General features: G+C 45.6%; 1 protein-coding gene across 2 annotated transcripts in view; it reads left to right on the top strand.

Moving 5' to 3' along the window:
- Positions 1-20,779, top strand: part of plcd1a (phospholipase C, delta 1a) — a 121,188-nt gene extending 100,409 nt beyond the window's left edge. For both annotated transcript variants that reach the window (XM_041184925.1, XM_041184924.1), the window contains exons 8-15: positions 6,290-6,442; positions 9,368-9,514; positions 10,903-11,059; positions 15,492-15,608; positions 16,198-16,376; positions 17,292-17,427; positions 17,960-18,109; positions 20,589-20,779. In XM_041184925.1, coding sequence (XP_041040859.1) covers positions 6,290-6,442; positions 9,368-9,514; positions 10,903-11,059; positions 15,492-15,608; positions 16,198-16,376; positions 17,292-17,427; positions 17,960-18,109; positions 20,589-20,671 — 1,122 coding nt within the window. In that variant the 3' untranslated portion in view covers positions 20,672-20,779. The remainder of the gene's footprint in view (positions 1-6,289; positions 6,443-9,367; positions 9,515-10,902; positions 11,060-15,491; positions 15,609-16,197; positions 16,377-17,291; positions 17,428-17,959; positions 18,110-20,588) is intronic.
- The last annotated feature ends 486 nt before the right edge of the window (positions 20,780-21,265 follow it).

Here is a 21,265-nt window from a genome sequence, read left to right as displayed (position 1 = left end):
GGAGGGTATAGAACAAGGAGTCACAATCTCAGGACTGAGTTGAGGAGAAACTTCTCCACTTAGAGGGTAGTGAACCTGTGGAATTCTCTACCACAGAGGGCTATAGAGGCCAAGTCACTGAATATATTAAAGAAGGAAATAGATAGATTTTTGGATTCTAAAGGTATCAAGGGGTATGGGTAGAGAATGGGAGTATGGCATTGGGATGGAGGATCATATTGAATGGCGGAGCTGACTGGAAGGGCTGAATGACCTACTCCTCCTATTTTCTATAATTCTATGTAACTCATCTGCTGCAGAATCTCTCAGTCGTGCCTCTTCATCCCTAGAATTGACTATTCCAATACACTCCTGGCTGGTCTTCCACATTCTACCCTCTATAAACTTGAGGCCATCCAAAGCTCTGCTGTTTGTGTCCTGCCTCATGCCAAGTCCTGTTCAACTATTACCCCTGTGCATGCTGATCTGCACTGGGTCCTGCTCAAGCAACGTGGTGATTTTAATAATCTCATCCCTATTTTCAAATCCCTCTATGGCCTCACCCCTCCCTATCTCTGTAATCTCTCCCAGTCCCACAGAGCAGCCCTGGTTTTAATCATCCCACCATTGGCGACCATCCTCCAGCTGCCTGAGCCCCAAGCTCTGCAATCCCCTTCCTAAATCTTCCTGCCTCATGACCTCTTTTAAAGATGCTCCTTAAAATGTAGTTCTTTGGCCAAGCTTTTAGCCATCTGCCCTGATGGCTACTGATGTGGCTTGCTGTCAAGTTTTGTTTTATAATGCTCCTGTGAAGCGCTTTGGGACATTTTATTACATTAGATGAGAGATAAATATAAGTTGTTGTTGCTTTCCCTCATGTACACATCTACTTTCCTTTTGAAAGCATCTAAGCTATTTCCTTCAACCATTCCCTGCGGTAGCGAGTTCCACCTTCCAGCCACTCTGTGTAAAGTAATCTATCCTCGTTTCCCTGTTGGATTTATTAAAGACAGTCTTGTACTTACATTTGGCGTCTACATTTGGAGGTGGAAACATTCTCTCAACATATATCCTGTCCAATCCTTGCGTAATATTAATGACCTCTATTAGGTCACCTCTACACTTTTTTTTAAAAAGGCCCAATTTGTTCAACCTTTCCCGATAGCTGTAGTATTTTAGTTCTGGTACCATCTTCGTAAATCTTTTTTTTTTGCACTTTCTCCAGGCTTCTGGGCCCCTTTTATAGTAAAGAGACCAGAACTGTGCACCGTGTTACCAGAGTACATTTTACATTTACATACATTTTAGCATAGCATTACCACTTTTGAATCTTACATACCTCTAGAAATAAATCTCAATGCTTTGTCAACATTTTTAATTGTTTTAGTGACCTACGATGCTGCCTTTAATTGTTTAACCTTTACGCAGGGCTTGAGATAGTTGTAAGATTGATTGCTACTTTCCAATAACTGTTGACCAAAGGAAAAAGCTTGTTGATTAGGCTATGGTGGTTAGATGATACTGGAAAAAGTAAATTGAGGAGCCAGTTCTTGCACCATGTATTTAAACTTTTGTGAGCTTCTGCTTCCAATCATTTGATGAGGCTTAAAACAAAGGGAAAAAAAAGGTATTTTAAGCATATCAGACAGTATCTTACACTCCACTTGGCTATCATTTGGGTTTCCGTTTCAATCTGTGTAATGGCCTTAAGTAAAATGCAGACTCCTGCATTGCAGTAAATCTCAAACAAAAACAGAAAAACGTGGAAAACACTTCGCTGCATCTGTGGAGGGGACAGGGGATTTAACCCTTCCAGTGTCTATCTCTGAAACATGACCATGTCTGTGTTCTCCCTTCACAATGCTGTCTGGTCCACTGCGCGTTTCCAACATTTTTTCCTGGTTGACAATAGTCGTGTGTACGCCCCACCTCTTCCTGCTGGATACCAGTAGCAACCGGGCCATCGCTAGCGCCTCAATTATTTCACAGCCACACTTCTTCCACCCCAGCCGGCTTTGCCTTTTGCCAGTTACCATAGCAGCCATTCAACTTGACATGGGTAACTTGCACTTTCAGTGGTGGCAGAAAACTGGTGTTAGACACCCTCACCTGATTTTCCTTTGCATTGATATCCTGTCAAATGGGATATATGCAAAGACACAGGCCTTTCGGCCCAACCAGTCTGTGGCGGAGTTTATGTTTCACTAGTGGGTATTCTCATGAGCAAGTGTTAATGGCACTGTTGAAGACACTTTACACTTGATCCAGCACATACTTAGCTTGACCTAGGAGCATTTTGAAAGTTGGAAGTTTAAGGAGGCCACATACACCTTGGAAAATAAGCATCTAAAACTTTAAACTTGATGCGTGGCTCAAGATAGTCGGAAGATTCTAATTGCTGATTGGCATGCAGTGCTTGGATGATAATAGAATAAATCACTAAAGAGAATTAGGATCTGGTGATATAGGGGAGAATTTTCTCCCCATTGGGCGGGCGGTTTGGGAGTGAGCGCAAGCAGGTACGGAGCCGATCGCCGCCCACGATTGGCTGTGCGCCACCATTTTGCTTGGGCGGGCCAATTAAGGCCTGCCCAGCGTGACGCGCACCCAGAAGTGCTGAGCGCTACCTCTGTAGGCGAGGGGAGGAGGGAGAGTCGCAGCCTGCGTGAAAAGAGAACATAAATCTCCCTGAGGCACGGAACTGCTTTTAAGCAGAGATTATTTTAAGAATCAAACATTACAAAAAAGAAAAAAAAATCACTCAGACATGTCCCCTCATGTGACGTGAGCTGGGACATCTTTGCGTATTGTAATAAAAATTTTTTATTTAATTTATAAACCCTTCATGAAACCTCATCCCGCCTGTGGATGAGGCTTCATGAGAAATGTGAAGCCTTAAGGTTGGACGGGCAGCCCAGACAATCAGGTGATAAATGGTCTTAATAGGCCTTTGACAGTTCGGCGGGCGTGCAGCCGACTTTGGTGCGTGCCTGCCGAACTGAAAATCTGAATGATGCGCAGTGATATCGGGACGCATGCCCGACATCACCACACGTCATTTTTCACATCGGCATGTGGGGCCCGCCCCTGAATACCAAACAGAAGATTCTGGCCATAGATATACAAATCACTCAAAATGGCAATACCATTTAATAAGACCATCAAAAAACAAAGCGCTAAGGTTCCAGAGGGATAAAAAGCAGAGAAGTGCTTGTGTTGTAGGAATCTAGCTTTTAGTTCTGGGGAAATGCTTGGTGTTTCTTAGTAGAGACAAGATGTCTACAGTTGTCTTCGTAAATTAATCATGGGGTCCCAGATCAAAGAGAGGTTTAAAAGCAAAGGGTAAACAGGGAAATATCTTAAAGTATCCATGTTATTTCATATCAAAGGACAAGTTTGGGGATTTCATTTAATTAATTCAGGTCTGTATCTGGGACATCCCAGGTGTGCCACATTGTCATCGAGATAGATTGCAGAGAGGTAGTCTTTTTTTTTGGGTTTATCTATGTGTGTTTCTCAGAAAAACAGTCAGTCAGCTTAGAAGGCTGGGAGAAGGCAGTGGTGTGTCTGTCAACAGCCAGAACAAGGAGCATAGAGGCTATTAGGAACTAGGAACGTTCTTGAATTGGAGTCACTAAGCAGGAATTGCAAGTGGTGCCCATGCTTGGAATGATAAGTCCAAACTCATGAGGAATCAGAATTGTCAGATTTGGCTGGTAAATCTGGTGGAAGGGATCAACAGTGAAATCCTCACACAGAGAGAGAGCGAGCAAGCTCTGGAAGTCTAAGTACGAGATTGGGAAGCTGAGGAGCATCTAAGTGACTTCCTGAGGGCTGTGGCACACCAAGGTTTGGTCCCAGGATAAGTGAAGGAATCCTCAAAATCCTGGAATGTATAGAGGAACTCTTGGGTAGAAATATAAACAGAACAGGAAGCGACCTGCTAACATTTTCAGGCTTAAAGAATAAGGGTTTACAAAATCTAGTGTTAATTTAGTAATTGCTTCGCTTAATTCTTGTGTTTAAAACATGAAATCTTGTGGCGTGATTCTTTCATTAATAACTTGGAGTTCGAATTCCTTTTTAAAAGTTAATAGTCTCCCTAAAGATAATAACAGAAGTTATGATAAACTTGTCTATCGCCTTGCTGAGGTCTTTTGTGGCTTAATTCAATTTAAGAAATCAGCTGCAAGCAAGCAAACTTTCTCAAGCAAAACACAATTTTCATACTCAGGCAACTGGACTTGGAGTGTGAAGCAGATATTGGCATTGTGTTTTCCAGGTTATTGGGTACCTCCGTGGCATTCTACTTGTTCCTAAGCCTCATGCTGACACTAGCCTCCAACCTGAGGCCAGAACTGAAGCTGGGAAGAAGCTGTGACCTGGAGTCAAGGAATCACTGTTCAAAGCATGAAATCCACAGGCCTCAGTCATGGTTGAGTGGGTGGCACTGTCAGGCCATGGTTTAAATCCCACGACGGACACTTGAGCACAGTGGGTAGAATTTTGCCCTTGGTGGGCGTGTGGGCCCCACTGGCTCAGCGGTGGGTGGACAGCTGACCCCTGCCACCGAAATGGGGCCCACCGCCATTTTGAGTGGGCGGGCCAATTAAGGCCCGCCCAGCGGCCTTCCTGACAGGAAGTGCTATGCGCTTCCTGTGAGGGGGAGGGAGGGAATCCCCAGCTGTCAAAGTGCACTCTTTCACACATGCACGTGAAAGAGCCCACTGCTCCCAGAAACAAAGTGCTGTCTCAGGGAGATTACTAACAGTCCAGAAAACTTTAAAGATAGAAAAATTTTAAAATTACCACACGAGATGGGACATGTTAATAAATATCACATAAAATGTATTAAAGTTTTTAAAAACGGACATGAAACTTCATCCCGCCAGTGGATGAGGTTTCATGTATTATCAGAAGCCCACTGGGGCTCCTGGCCTGCCCGCCAGCCTTAAGCTTGGACGGGCAGGTCTTTAATTATCTTAATTAGCCTGTCAATGGCCTCAATTGGCCACTGACAGGTCGGCGGATGGACAGCTGACTTCGCTGTTCGCCTGCCTTCCTAAAAATTTAAAGGGACCGGGATGACATCGGGGGTTCCTCCCGACATCATCCCGCGTTATTTTTCTCCTCGGCGAGCAGGCCCTGCCCCAAATCGCCAACGGGAAAATTCAGGCCAGTTTTTCAGGCTGGTACTCCAGTGTAGTACAGAGGGGAACTTTGCACCATCGGAGGTGACGTATTTAGGCTGAAACTTCAAATCGAGACTTTGTAGACATGATAGAGCTTATGGCACTAGTCTGAAGATGTTCTCCTGGGCGTCCTACCCAATAGTTACCCCTAAGTCAACACCACTAACCAGAATATTTTATCATTAACTCATTGCAGTTTGTGGGAGTTTGCTGTGTGCAAATTGACTGCAGTGTTGCCAACATTACAACAATGACTACACTTCAAAAGTACTGTGTTGGCTGTAACACATCTTGGGATGTTCAGAGGTTTCAAGATTTGCTATATAAATGCATATCTTTCCTTTTAACGGTTGCATCTTTGTAATGTTTATCATTTAACTTTTATCAACAGGATTATGAATAAGATCCCAGAATATAGATTGGAATGAATTTCCAGCAAAGAACAGGCCATTCGGCCTAACTAGTCTATGCTGGTGTTTATGCTTCACTTGAGCCTCATTCCACCCTACTTCATCTCACCCTGTCAGCGAATCCTTCTATTCCTTTCCCCTTCATGTGCTTATCTAGCTTCTCTTTAAACACATCTTTACTATTTTCCTCAGCTACCTTTTGGTAGTGAGTTCCCATTCTAACCACTCTTGGGTAAAGAAGATTTTCCTGAATTCTACTTTGGATTTATCAGTGATTATCATATATTTATGGCCTCTAATTTTTGTCTCCTCCACAAGTGGAAACACCTTCTTAATGTCTACACTATCAAACCTTTCATAATCTTACAGGCCTCTATTAGGTCATCCCCTAATTAAACCTTGATCGATTGAGGCTAATCATTTTGATACCATGGCTGGAATTTTATGCCGGCGGGATTTGACGATTCCACGGAGGTCAGTGGCGTTTTGAATAGCTCGCTGCATTTTACAGCCCTGCCCCTGCCACAACAGGGCCATAAAATTCCGCCCCCTAGCTTTCCACACATAAAGCCAGGCCTCCATCAAAGAGATGGCCAATTATGTCAACCCCGCCCTTTGCCTCTCGTCCACAGTGTTGCCTGTTCCTAACTCCTTGTTGTAGGCCGAAGCCTGTCTGATGTAGTGACGTGTTGTGGTGTTTGTTTCCAGGCCTCTCCCTATCCCCTCATCCTGTCCCTGGAGAATCACTGCAGTTTAGAGCAGCAGATTGTCATGGCCGAACACATGAGAAACATCCTCGGAGACATGCTGCTCACCAGCACAATTGATGGCAAAGTCCCTACCAACTTCCCCTCGCCTGAGGTAAGGAGCAGCATTCTACAGGGTGAGAAAGATGTAGGCAGGAGGGGCTGAATAGTCTACTCCTGCTCCTATTTCTTATGTTCGTGTGTTCTTACATTGCTGCAAATGTGACCTCATCCTAAAAAGGATAGAACAGGGTACTTCATAAATGGTTAGAAACTAGAAACAGTGGAGCTGCAAAAAAAGAGGCTCAAGACCAGGCTACACAGATCATTAAAATGTCATGAACAGGGAGAGAAAGTAATCATAAAGGTTAATAGAATGCTGGCCTCTATATCAATATCGATTATAGATTGGAGAAGTTAGAACTGTTTTTCTTGGAGGAGAGAAGGCTGAGAGGAGATTTGTTAGAGTTATTCAAAATGATGAGGGGTCTGGACAGCGTAGATGAGGAGAAACAGTTCCCACTCGCGAAAGGATTGAGAATGAGAAAGCACAAATTTAAAGTAATTAGTGCAGATGCAATAGGCCGAATGGCCTCCTTCTATGCTGTAACAATTCTGAGATCTAGAGGACTAGAATACAAAGGGGTAGAAGTTGAACTTTAGCTGTACAAAGCCCTGGTTAGACCGCGCCTGGAGCACTTGAGCAGATCTGGGCACCACACCTTAGTAAGGATATATTGAGCTTGGAGGGAGTGCAGCGTGGATTTACCAGAATGAAACCTAGACTATCAAAGTTAAATTATGAGGGGAGATTACACAAACTAGAATTGAATTCCCTGGAATTTAGAAGGTTATGAGGTGTTTGATTGATTGACATTTTCAAGATATTGAGGGGAACAGATAAGGTAGGTAGAAATAAACTATTGCCACTACAAACATGGGAAGAGAACTGGAAAGCAATGAATATGAATGTAGAGATGTACTACTGAGAGGCCTCTTTAGCTGAACAATGAGCTTTATTTACAGAGTTGCTTGATTAGCTGCAGGCCTCTAGCAAGGCTACGATGCATACTGTAGACTAGGAAAACTCTGCCCCTTATAAGCTTCCCCGTGCTTGGTGTTGATTGGCTGATCTGACCATGTGACCCTTACTCAGTAAGGCTGGCCCTAAAGCAACAATCACCATTTGCCCTACTCTCACCATCAGAACAAAAGGAAGACTGACACTCCCCACCCCACCCACCATTATAGTCGATATAGATATTGTCTAGTGTGAACTATTACCAGGTTGGCATGAAGAGACTGAGGGGGCATCGGTAAAAAGCCGAACTTGATGGTACGCGAAAACCCTTCTGCACCCCCACCCCTGCCGCTCTTGCTAGGTTCTGGAGTGTAGACCCTGGGTGAGGGTAAGTTTTGATTTGGTTTTGAAGACCTCTGCAGTCACATAGCTTGCCAGCGCTTTCCATTGGCAGGTCTTACAAGCAGGAGTCGCTCCAAGGAAGGCCATTTGAGTGCGATGCCAGAGGCCAATCAGCTGTCGTGAGGGCAACTAAACCAACACTCATTAAATACTTCACCATGGTATGGGTGGACCTTGCCTTGTGCCAAAACAACAGTGTAACAACTTGTGTTTTTATAGCACCTTTAACCAAGTAAAATATCCCAAGACGCTTCACGGGAGAGTTACCTTTGGCACTGGGCCATATAGAGATATTTTGGGTCAGATGACCATAATCTTGGTTAAAAAGAGGTAGGTTTTAAGGAGTGCCTTAAAGGAAGAGAGGTTTGGGAGGGAACCCAGATTTTAGGACCTAGACAGCTGAAGGCATGTCCACCAGTTGTGGAGCGATGGAAACTGGAAAAGCACAACAGGCCAGAACTGGAGGAGCGCAGATGTCTCGGAGGGTTGTCAGGGCTGGAAGAGATTACAGAGATAGGGATGGGCGCGGCCATGGAGGGATTTAAAAACAAGGCTGAGAATTTTCAAACTGAGGCATTTTTTAACCAGGAGCCAATGTAGGTCAGCGAGCATAGGAGTGACAGGTGAACGGGACTTGGTGTGTGTTAGGACCACAGAAAAGAGGCTGCGCTCATTCGAGGGCCACACTCCATGGACTCTCAGTATGATGAGCTTTACTGTGTTAATGATGGCCGCTCCTCCGTCTGGTTGGCGGAGAAAGCTCAGAAAATTCTACATGTTGCAAAAGGAGGGGATGTGCGGTGAAAGCTTTTAAGCAAAACAAGAGGGTGTTTCATAGCAAGAGAAAGGAGCGATTTAGTAGCCGGGAGCGATTGTTGCTGTGTGAAGGGGTCATGTCATCAGTCATAGGCTCCCACTTAATTGAAGTACAAAGAGGGTTTGTATCATCCAGCACAAGTTTATTTTCTTTGTAGGATGCAGGTCAAGTTAATAATTCCACCCGCCCCGTGATTCAACAGTAAGCGTAATGTAAGTGGATTGCAGGTTGCTGTGAGTGTTAGATAAGGCGATATAGTTACTAGGATATCGTTATACATTACTGGGATAGTGAGATAGAGCTTTGAAACATTGATCAACATGACTGCAGTGAAATATCCCAGAAGGAAAAGATTTTAGTTTCCCATCTGTTAGTCCTCTCCTCCTAACCCGCTGTAAATGGGGTTTCCAAAGTCCATTAGTGTAAGTCCAGAATAGAAACTCACAACATCTTCTGTTCCTTCTGCCAGGGCCAGTGATGACCATGCATGCACCCTGCTGCACATTGCCCCCTATAAAGATGGTGGCTGTGCATGTACCCTGCTGCACATTGCCCCCTATAAAGATGGTGGCTGTGCATGCCCCCTGCTGTGCATTGCCCCCTATAAAGATGGCTGCCATTAATCCAGGCCTCTGTCATCAACATACAACTGTGCATGCATGGCGTTGGCAGCAATCACAGCTGTTCAAATGGGAGTGGGTCAATGGTCATATTTTGGGGAAGTGGGGGTGTCGGGGAATTCAATAAAAGATACCGGTATACATTTGGTAATTCTTTTTGATATGATGAATGACTCGCAGCAACTGAAGGGAAAGATCCTGGTGAAGGGAAAGAGGCTGAATCACCTAGAGGATGACAAGGGGACGGGTGAGGATGATGAGGTTTCTGATGAGGACGAGGCAGCTGAACAGGACAGTGATGATGAGAAAAAGGAAATAAGAGTAAAGGTGAGTAATTCTGCATGTAAAATCCCTTCCTCCTTCACCCCTACCAATCTCCCATCTCCCTTCCCTTCTCTCCTCCACCTTTTTAAAAATTGATTCACGGGATGTGGGCTTTGCTGGCTGGGCCAGCATTTATTGCCCATCCTTAGTTGCCCTTGAGAAGGCGGTGGTGAGCTGCCTCCCTCCTTTACATCTTCCTTTCCCTCCTCTCTCTTCCTCCTTCCCTCCCCTCCCTGTTTCCATCTCTCACTCCATCCATCCCTCAACTTACTCACTCTATTACCCACTCCTCCCTCCATCCCTTGCTCTCTCCCTCACTCTTGCTACATCAATTGTAATAATTCATGAGAGAAAATCAGCAGTGGGAAGAGAATATCTGTCTGGAATACTGGAAAGAGCTCAGAGAGTAGGAGAAACCTGGCACTGGGGTCATTAAAGTAACATGAGATGCTGCCTGAGGGAATCATTTGGCCTGCGGACATTACTAGAATTAAGGGACCGCCTTTTCGAGTTTGGGGCTGAGATGCATTGTTAGAAAAGTAGAGAGTGCTTTAGGCTTGCCATGCTGTACCTGCCCAGGGAGTGTTTGATGGGGATAGTGTGGAGGGAGCTTTACACTGTACCTAAACATATTAAACATGTTCCTGAGAGGGTTATTGCGATGGCAAGTTTTCTGTTTGATGAGGGAGGCCGGGAAGTTTACCCTGTTGTTGAAACCTATGATTTCACTAACTTATTCTTAAATGACTCCAGAATTTTTGCCTCCATTTCTAGTCCAGATAATAACCACTGTTTTTTTTTAATCAAGACGCGTTCCCTCATATCAACCTGAATTTGCCTGTTGCCAGTTTGTACTGACATGCCCATCCTGTAAATGTGTGGTTTAACATAAGACTTGAGGTCTCCCCAACAATCGCCTCTTTTCAAGTCTAAAGAGTCATAGAAGTATGGAGCACAGAAGGGGCCGTTTGGCCCATCTTGCCTGTGCCAGCTCTTTAGAAGGACTATCCAGTTAGTGCCACTACCCCCGCACCCCTACTCGATCTCCATCACCCTGTACATTATCCCTTTTCAAGTATTTATCCAATTCCCGTTTGAAAGTTTCTATTACATCAGCTTCCACTGCCCTTTTAGAGGGTTCATAACCGCTTGCTGCTTCAAAAGAAAATCACTCCTTGGATATCTCTGATATCCTGGGGCATCATCGGGTTCCATGCAGTCTTGCTAAATATGGTATTGGGCGTGGGATTAAGGCTGGGGCCTTTCCTCCTGACTTTGTGCCAGCCAGGATTCCATTCACCCAGCTCGCCAAGTGAAGAATTCGCTGATAAAACTGTATTTAAGAAACCCTACATCTTTAACTCTCGTGGTAAAATGCCTCTTTACTCCAGAGTGGGAAGATAAAGTTGGCCAAAGAACTCTCGGACCTTGTCATCTACTGCAAGAGTGTCCACTTCAACGGGTTTGAAGATGCCATGCAAAACCAGGTCTTCTACGAGATGTCATCCTTTGTAGAAAACAAGTTCAATAAACTGATACAGGAAACAGGTAAGTCGAGCGCAAGAAATAGTAGCTGGAGTAGGCCATTTGACCCTTCAAGCCTGCTCCGCCATTCATCATGGCTGATCTTCTACCTGAATTCCAACTCCTCGCAATATTCCCATATTTGAGAATTGCTGAAAAAAGAGACATGCCTAAGCTTTTCGTACTGCACTCATCAGGACACTTGCAAGAATACCAATATAAGGGGAAAACAACAATTTATACTGTATCTGAAGAGAGCGCTGTTTTGTTGGCAAATGGCGTTACCATGGAGAAGGCACCACTGATGGTGACTGACAGTTAAGCATTGTTTGAAATTTAAACCAGGCAGCTTGACCCTGATTGGCCAAGGCATTGCCCTGAGGAATGAGTCAGCGAATGGCTGTCACTTATTTTGTTTAGCTGAAACAGACACAATATGTGTACATGTTCTTTCTGTCTGCTCGGCCTCGCAGTGTGGTGCATTTGTGTGTACTGGAAGCTACATATATTAATACACAAGGCCCTGTTCTTTGAAGACAGAAAGAACATGTACACATATTGTGCCTGTTTCAGCTAAACAAAATAAGTGACAGCCATTCTCTGACTCATTCCTCAGGGCAATGCCTTGACCAATCAGGGTTAAGCTGCCTGGTTTAAATTTCAAATAATGCTTAACTGTCAGTCACCTTCAGTGGCGCATTCTCCATGGCAAGGCCACGCCAACCAATCAGCACTCTCTTTACATACAGTATAAATTGTTGTTTTCCAGTATATTGGTATTCTTGCAAGTGTCCTGATGAGTGCAAGACAAAAAGCTTAGACATCTCTTTTTTCAGCAATAGTCAAGCTCTGTACTATCAAACAACTGTTCTCATATTCCTTGATTCAGTTAGTGCCCAAAAATCTATTGATCCCAGCCTTGAATTTACTCGAGGACTAAGCATCCACAACCCCATGTGAAGAAACTTCACCTCATCTCAGTTATAAATGGCTGACCCCTTATCCTGAGACTGTGCCCCCGTGTTCTAGATTCCCTAGCCAGCAGAAACAATCTCTCAGCATCTGCTCTGTCAAGCTCTTTAAGAATGTTATATATTACATAATGAGATCACATCCCATTCTTCTAAATTCCAGAGAATATCAGCTCATCATATACTATCTGTCAAGGCTGGTTTTTTTTTTAAATCCTAGGTCTGCCACAAAGTTGATACCCCTCAAACAGGCCCCATCACAAGATCAGTTTAAAGACAGACCTTGCAATTGTGTCGCTTCTTTCGTGACTTCAGTGCACTTTATGGAAACACATACATGTGCAAAGCAAGCTTCTACAAACAGCAGTGTGATGACCAATGTTTATTGATGTTGGCTGAGGAAAGAGTGTTGGCCAGGTCATATGGTGAAACCCCCTGCTCCTCATTTTTAAAAAAATAGTAATGACCCTGGGATTTTTTACACCCACCTGAGAGGGCAGACACAAGCCTAGAATGGTTACAGCCCTGAAGGAGGCCATCTGGCCCATCGTGTCTGCCTGCTCTCTGCAAGAGCGACTCAGGTAACCCAACTCCCCCGTAGCCATGCAATTTTTTAATCTTTAGATAATTGCCCAATTCCATTTTGAAAGCCACGATTGAACCTGCCTCCACCACACTCTCAGGCAGTGCATTCCAGATCCTAACCCCTCGCTTGTCACCATTGGTTCTTCTGTCATTCAACTTAAATTGATGTCCTCTGGTTCTCGACCATAGTTTCACCATATCTTCTTTGTCCAGACCCCTCCATGATTTTGAACACTCCTATCTCTCCTCTGAACCTTCTCTTCTCTAAGGAGCTTCTCCAAACTATCCATGCAATTAAAGTTCCTCATCCCTGGAACTATTCTTGTGAACCTTTTCTGTACCCTCTCTAATTCCTTCGCATCCCCCTAAAGTGGCACCCAGAACTGGAAACACTACTGCAGTTGAAGCCCGGCAAGAGTTTTATAAAGCTTCACCATAACTTCTTTACTTTTGTACTCTACATGCCTGTTTATAAAGCCCAGTATTCCCTATGCTTTATTAACCACTTTCAACCTGTACCCCTGTCTTCAGTGATTACAGCACATACACCCCCAGGTTCCTCTGCTCCTGTACCCCATTTAGAATTGTATCTTTTATTTCATATTGCCTCTCCTCATTCTTCCTAGCAAAATGTATCACTTTATAGTTCTCTGATTAAATTTCATCTGCCATTCCACCAGCCTGTCTTTGCCCTCATTAAGTTTTCCTCATAGTTCGTAATACTTCCAAGTTTTGTGTCATCTGCAAATGTTTAAATTTTGCTTTTGTATACCCATGTCTAGGGCATTTAATATATATCAGGAAGAGCAGGGATCCTAAAACCAACCCCTGGGGGACTCCACTATAAACCTTATTCCAGTCCAAACAACAACCATTCACCACCACACTCTGTTTCCTGTCACTCAGCCAATTTCATGTCCATGTTGCTATTGCCTGTTAATGGAATACTATATTAAGATACACAGGTGAAAGGCATTGTTTAACTAAGTACCTGAAGCACTTGTAAAGAGAGGCTGCTGGGATACTGGAGCTGGTAGGTAGGAAGCAGACATATGTAATGCTGTATCTTGTAAATAAACCTCGTAAGAAAAGTATTAGTAGCTAGTTTCCGGCCCCTTTTACTCCATGTGCTCTAACTTTGCTGACAAGCTGTTATGTGACACTTTATCTAACACTTTTTGGTAATCATGTACACCATGTCAACTGCATTACTCTCATCATCACCACTTTGTTATGCCAACAAAGTAAGACCATAAGACATAGGAGCAGAAATTAGGCCATTCGGCCCATCGAGTCTGTTCTGCCATTCAATCATGGCTGATAAGTTTCTCAACCCCATTCTCCCGCCTTCTCCCCATAACCTTTGATCCCCTTACCAATCAAGAACCTATCTATCTCGGTCTTAAATACACTCAATGACCTGGCCTCCACAGCCTTCTGTGGCAATGAATTCCATAGATTCACCACTCTCTGGCTAAAGAAGTTTCTCCTCATCTCTGTTCTAAAAGGTCTTCCCTTTACTCTGAGGCTGTGCCCTCAGGTCCTAGTCTCTCCTACTAATGGAAACATCTTCCCCACATCCACTCTATCCAGGTCTTTCAGTATTCAGTAAGTTTCAATCAGATCCCCCCTCATCCTTCTAAACTCCATCAAGTATAGACCCAGAGTCCTCAAACGTTCCTCATACGTTAAGCCTTTCATTCCTGGGATCATTCTCGTGAACCTCCTCTGGACCCTCTCCAGGGTGAGCACATCCTTCTGAGATACGGGGCCCAAAATTGCTCACAATATTCTAAATGTGGTCTGACCAGAGCCTTATAAAGCCTCAGCAGCACATCCCTGCTTTTATATTCTAGTCCTCTTGAAATAAATGCCAACATTGCATTTGCCTTCCTAACTACCAACTCAACCTGCAAGTTAACCTTAAGAGAATCCTGGATTAGGACTCCCAAGTAATTCCCTTTGCACTCCAGATTTCTGAATTCTCTCCCCATTTAGAAAATAGTCTATGCCTCTATTCTTCCCACCAAAGTGCATGACCTCGCACTTCCCCACGTTGTATTCCATCTGCCACTTCTTTGCCCATTCTCCTAACCTGTCCAAATCCTTCTTCAGCCTCCCCGCCTCCTCAATACTACCTGTCCCTCCACCTATCTTTGTATCATCTGCAAACTTAGCCAGGATGCCCTCAGCTCCTTCATCTAGATCATAAATGTATAAAGTGAAAAGTTGTGGCCCCAACACTGACCCCTGCGGAACTCCACTAGTCACCGGCCGCCATCCTGAGAAGGAACCCCTTATCCCCACTCTCTGCCTCCTGCCAGACAACCAATCTTCTATCCATGCTATTACCTTGCCTCTAACACCATGGACTCTTATCTTACTGAGCAGCCTCCTGTGCGGCACCTTGTCAAAAGCCTTCTGGAAGTCCAAGTAGATAACATCCATTGGCTCTCCTTTGTCTAACCTACTCGTTACCTCCTCAAAGAATTCTAACAGATTTGTCAGGCATGACCTCCCCTTGATGAAACCATGCTGACTTTGCCCTATTTTACCATACACTTGCAAGTATTCTGAAATCTCATCCTCAATAATGGACTCTAAAATCTTACCAACAAGCGTGGGGCTTTGGTTTGATATCTCGTCCAAAGATAGTACTTCTGACAATACAGCACTTCCTCAGTATTGCCCTGCGAGTATCAGCCTGATTGTGTGCTCAAGTTTCTGGAGTGGGACTCAAACTCACAACATTCTGACTCAAAGGAAGAATCAGTACCCACTGAGCTGGAGATGAGACTGTGGGTTTGGAAAATCACTTATAAAGTAGCCAAAAGTAGTTTTGCCTGGGACGTTACTCTGAGGAACATGGTTAAATATTAACAAGCTGTGCTTTCCTGCAGCCAAGCCATTTATTCAACTCAACACCCGTCAGCTGAGCAGGATTTACCCAGCGGGTTTAAGAACAGACTCCTCCAACTACTCTCCACTTGATATGTGGAATGCCGGCTGTCAGATTGGTAAGACAATTGTGGATAGCACATGCGTTCAAACAAAGCTGTTGTTATGTCTGATAATAATGAAATAGATGATTAACTGAGCATTATCCTCTCTCCCTCCCCCTCCCCCACACACCCCTGCCCCACTCTCACTCTCTCTCTCTCTCTCTCTCTCTCCCCCACTCATTCCTCTGTCTCCCGCTCATCCCCCTCTATCTCCCGCTCACCCCTCTCTCTCTCTCCTCTTTCTCTCCCTCTCTCTCCACTGCTCATTCCCCTCTCTCTCTCCCTCTCTCCCACTCACCTGTCTCTCTCCCGCTCACCTGTCTCTCTCTCTCTCTCTCGCTTACCCCCCTCTCTTTCTCCCGCTCACCCTCCTCTCTCTCTCTCTCTCTCTCGCTCACCCCCTCTCTCCCGCTCACCCCCCTCTCTCTCTCCTGCTCGCTCCTCTCTCTCTCCCGCTCACCCTCCTCTCTCTCTCCCACTCACCTCTCTCTCTCTCTCTCTCACCTCTCTCTCTCTCCCTCGCTCACCTCTCCCTCTCGCTCACCTCTCTCTCTCTCTCCTCTCTCTCTCTCCTCTCTCTGTCTAACAATCACACCATCTGCAGTGGCCCTAAACTTCCAGACCCCAGGGCAGGAGATGGACATCAACCAGGGGAAATTTTTGGATAATGGTTTCTCTGGTTATAATCTGAAGCCAAAGTTCTTGAGGGAAAAGAAGATAAGCTTCGATCCAAAGAACGTTCAAAAGGGTGCTTGGCTAAACCAAAAGAAGCTCCATGTGATGGTGAGAGAGATTGTGACTTTGATGTAACCCTTTGAAGACTGATATTGGTCCAACAGGGTACATGTTAGTATGACAGGGCACAGCGGCCACAGCGCCATCTCAGGTACGCTTCCCTGATTTTGATGCCGTTACCGTGGGTGCTCAACCAGCCAGCTCTATCTTGCTGAGGAGAGATTCATGGTTGCCCTGTCCGTGATGCAGTAACTGCAAGCTGAAAGACCAGACATACACTGCTGGTTGGGACTGGCAGTTTTGAATCTGAAAGCCCAGTGCTAAAATGTTGGAGCAGGTATACATTAGGCCTGGCGTGTCACTAGTGAGTTACCAAATTGCTTCTCCACCTCCACTCACTTAGCAGCACCGACAGCCAAAGAAACAGCAGGGCCCAACAGCTGGCTTAGTGGGTAAAGGTAGTCACTGGCTGTACCTTTATTAGAGTATGGTAGCTGAGTGCTTAAGTTACTGGACAAGTAATCCAGAGTCCTGCATTTATAATCTAGAGGCCTGACTGTAAATTCCACCATGGCAACCAGAGAATTTAAATTCAGCTAATTAAATCAAATCTGCAATTAAAAACCTGGCCTTGGTAATGATGCCCATGAAACCACCAGATTGTCATTTAAAAACCCATCTGATTCTCTATCGTCATTCAGACAAAGAAATCTGCCACCCTATGAAAATCAGAAATGGGAGCAGGAGTAGGCCATACAGCCCATCGAGCTTGCTGCACCATTCAATATGATTATGGCTGATCGTCAGCCTTAACCCCACTTTCCCACCCGCTCCCAGTATCCCTTGAGGTGTTAAGGTGAAATTCCTGATTCACTCTTCTATCAAATCAGCTAGTGATGTGCTGCCTAAGTGTTAAAACAGCAACTCCCCGGCCCTCACCCACTGGCTCCTTGTTTCCCGCAGGTTATCTCTGCCCAGCAGCTTCCAAAGTCGAACAGGATGAAGTTTAATTCGGTAGTGGATCCTCTTGTGGCGGTGGAGGTCTTTGGGGTCAGCAACGACAATGAGTCTAAAATAACAGAACATATTCCCAACAATGGTAAGAATGAGGGTCACAATAACAACAGCACATAGAGTACAGCTGTACAGTCAGGGCTGGATACAGACTTTATTTACACATCATTGCACAAGCCAGGGCTAGATGCAGATCCCTTATATACAGCACTGTACAGTCAGGTATAGACACCATACCCTTTATACACACCATTGTACAGTCAGGCTTTATACTGACCCTATATATACAGCAGGGCTGAATGCAGACAGGCATTTATTGCCCATCCTCGTTGACTCATACACATGGTTACTTCAGATGGAGGAGAATTGGTGTGGGCCTGGAGTCACTTACAGACTGGGTAACGTAAGTAAGGCAGATTCTCGTTCGTGAACTTTTGTAGTTTTAATGAGCAGTCTGAGAGCTTCACAGTCACTTTTACCAATTATGATTTTTTTTTTTGGTATTAACAAATATATTTATTTTGAAACTATTTTCAGATTCTCACCTGATGGTGGGATTCGAACCTGTTTCCCTCAGTTACAGGGTTGTTTTGTGCTCTCTCTTTGTATCTTTCCAGGGTTCAACCCCATGTGGAATACAACTTTCCAGTTTAACATTTCCGTCCCTGAACTGGCCTTTGTTCGATTTGTGGTCCAGGACTATGACATGTCCTCCAGGAATGATTTCATTGGACAGTTCACACTGCCCTTCACAAGCCTGAAACTAGGTAACGTATGTGGTGGGCCCTCTTTAGCAAAAGCAGATGGGGATGGCACCCCCCACCACCGACTGCTATGGAGACAGACCACAAAGCCACGCAGTCTGAGGGGCAGCAGATTCCCAACGGTTCAGATAGTGAGAAGTAGCTCACGTTCCCTCACCAGCACAGTGGCGTCCGGCCTGCCTGAAAATGAAGTCAGACTCGAGGGCTGCAAATCGCAGTGATTCCGATATGAGGAAGGATCTCCTAGCTGAAGAATTTCCAGCCCCCTTCCCCCACCTTCCCAAAATTATTTTCACTTTTAGTCATTTGGTAGCAAGGAACTTGAGTATTGCTGAAAAAAGAGACACATCTAAGCTTTTCATCTTGCACTCATCAGGGCACCTGCAAGAACACCCATATAAGGGGAAAACAACAATTTATACTGTATGTGAAGAGAGTGCTGATTGATTGGCAAGTGGCTTTGCCATGGAGAATGCACCACTGATGGCGGACAACTGTTAACTGCCGAGCATTGTTTGAAATTTAAACCAAACAGCTTGACCCTGATTGGTCAAGGCATTGCCCTGAGAAATGAATCAGCGAATGGCTGTCACTTACTTTGTTTAGCTGAAACAAGTGCAATGTGTGTACATGTTCTTTCTGTCTGCAAAGAACAGGGCCTTGTGTATTAATGTATGTAGCTTCCAGTACATGCAAATGTTCCACATTGCGAGCCCCACTGACAATCTTAAATTGGCTGAGAGCTTAATTTTGCCCGTTGCGAACAGCGGCTGGGACATGCTTTTTGTTACGATCCGCCAGTCTTGGGACGTACGGCGTACATACCCATCACACCGGTACTGAAATTCACGCACCGCATTACTCATTTGTGTGATGGGCAGACTATCCTTTTGGCAGGGTACAGACTATACCCAACCAGCCCCTAGTTGCAAAACTCAAAACACAGTGTCCAACATTTAGATGTGATTCTGCGATTGGACAACATTTGCTGAATAATCCTCAGCGTGCCAAGAATTACACTGACAACCAATTTAAGATAATCAGTTGGGCGCACAGCGTGGCACATAGGCGTGTGCTGGGACCCTGTTCTCTGCCAACAGAAAGAACATTTGTGCCTGTTTCAGTGAAACAAAATAAGTGACAGCCAGTCGCTGACTCATTCATTCCTCAGGACAATGCCTTGACCAATCAGGGTCAAGCCGTCTGCTTTAAATTTCAAACAATGCTTGGCAGTTTAACTGCCAGTCACCATCAGTGGTGCATTCTCCATGGCAATGCCACGTGCCAACCAATCGGCACTCTCTTCACATATGGCATAAATTGTTGTTCTGTTCTGTTGATATTCTTGCAAGTATCCTGCTGATTGCAAGGCAAAAAGCTTAGACATGTCTCTTTTTTTCAGCAATTTGCACCTTCATGGAATCGCACAATGCAGTAGGAAGCCATTCGACCCATTGTGCCTGTGCTGGCCCTTTTGAAAGTGCTATCCAATTTGTCCCACTCCCCCCCACCCCCCCAGAACTTCCCCCAGAAGCAGAGCAATTTTTCTTTCCCTTTTCAGTTATTTGTCCAATTCCCTTTTGGAGTCTTGGAGCCATTGTGGCAGAGAAGGGGATCATTCAGGCGGTGGAATCCATGTTGAAGCCTGTTATTATTGAATCTGCTTCCATCGGTCTTTCAGTGCATTCCAGTATCTGAGGCGGGAGTGCTACCAGCTGCCCCTTGACTGATAAATCACTGTGTTAACACAAACTTTCCACTCATTCCCCCCCTGGGCCTCTTCTTTTGCCAATTGTCTTAAAATAATCGTGTTGCTTCAGTGGAGAGTTGCTCCCACCCAGTAAGGAGCTGAACCAAGAAGGTGCCCAAGCCTGGACTGGGTCAACCCGATCTCAGCCATGTTTCTAGATAGTAAGCTCGGCATCTGGACTCAGCACCCATCACCACCCCTTCCTGCCTTGGCTGGAGAGAGGAGAACTCGTATCTGGGGGTCCACTGACTCTGTTTCTGACCCTCCCTCTTGCCTCCCCCAGTATCTGGGCCAGAGCGAGGGGGAGCTGATAATTTGGGGTCCAGTGGCTGCTTCAAACAAGTGCTTTCCTGTGATGCCTCTGATAGTTGAGCAGTCGGTCGGCAAGTGCAGGGCAACTGGGGAAATTGTAGACAGAGGCCCACAATAGCTTTGCTCGGTTTGCAGAGCGAGAGAGGGGTTTTTGAATGAGAGTGATGGAGAGAAGGTGTGAGTGGGAGAGGAGGGATGTGGAGAGGAGAGGGTGATGGAGCGATTGGATAGGTTTTGGTGGGGTAATAGAGAAGGAAATGGGGCAATGAGGTTTGGAAGGGGTAATGAGGAGGGGGTAATAAAGGGGGGGGGGGGTCAGACCCGCTCCAACAATAAAGTAGTGAGAGTCTGTGGAGCAGGCAGCAAATGTTTGATCCTTTCATGTAGTGACGCTATTTTCTCTTTGCTGAATGTCCACAGGCTATCGACACATCCACCTACTATCAGAGAATGGACATCACCTTGCCCCCGCAACACTGTTTGTTCACATTATGATCGAGTAAATCTTCACAACCTCTTCCAACTAAACCCCGACGTTCAGACTGAATCAGACAATCCCTGAACTGAGTCGGGGTGAGGAGAGTGGTGGTGGGGAGGGTGGGGGATGAGAGGAGAGAAAGTGGTGGGGAGAAGGGAGAGAGAGAAAGTGGTGGGGGTGAGGAAGAGAGAGTGAGTGTGGTGAGGGGGGGAGAGAGTGTGGTGGGGAGGAAAGAGTGTGGTGAGGGGGGAGAGAGAGAGTGGTGGGGAGAGAAGAGTGTGGTGTGGGAGAGAGAGAGAGAGAGAGAGAGTGGTGTGGGGGAGAGAGTGAGTGGCAGGGGAGAGAGAGAGAGTGGCGGGGGGAGAGAAAGAGAGAGTGGTGGGGGGGTAGAGAGAGAGGGAGTGGTGGGAGGGTAGAGAGAGAGGGAGTGGTGGGGGGGTACAGAGAGAGGGAGTAGTGGGGGGGAGACAGAGAGGGACTGGTGGGAGGGGGAGAGAGATGTGGGGGGGGGGAGAGAGAGAGAGAGTGGGGGGAGAGACAGAGTGGAAGGGGGGAGAGAGAGTGGTGGGAGAGAGAGCGGTGAGGGGGGAGAGAGTGTGTGGTGGGGGAGAGAGAGAGT

Source organism: Carcharodon carcharias, chromosome 3, assembly GCF_017639515.1.
Source record: "Carcharodon carcharias isolate sCarCar2 chromosome 3, sCarCar2.pri, whole genome shotgun sequence".
In the NCBI taxonomy this organism is placed as follows: Eukaryota; Metazoa; Chordata; class Chondrichthyes; order Lamniformes; family Lamnidae; genus Carcharodon; species Carcharodon carcharias.
Note: the sequence above shows the minus strand (reverse complement) of the source record. Positions and strands in the feature narration are given on the sequence as shown.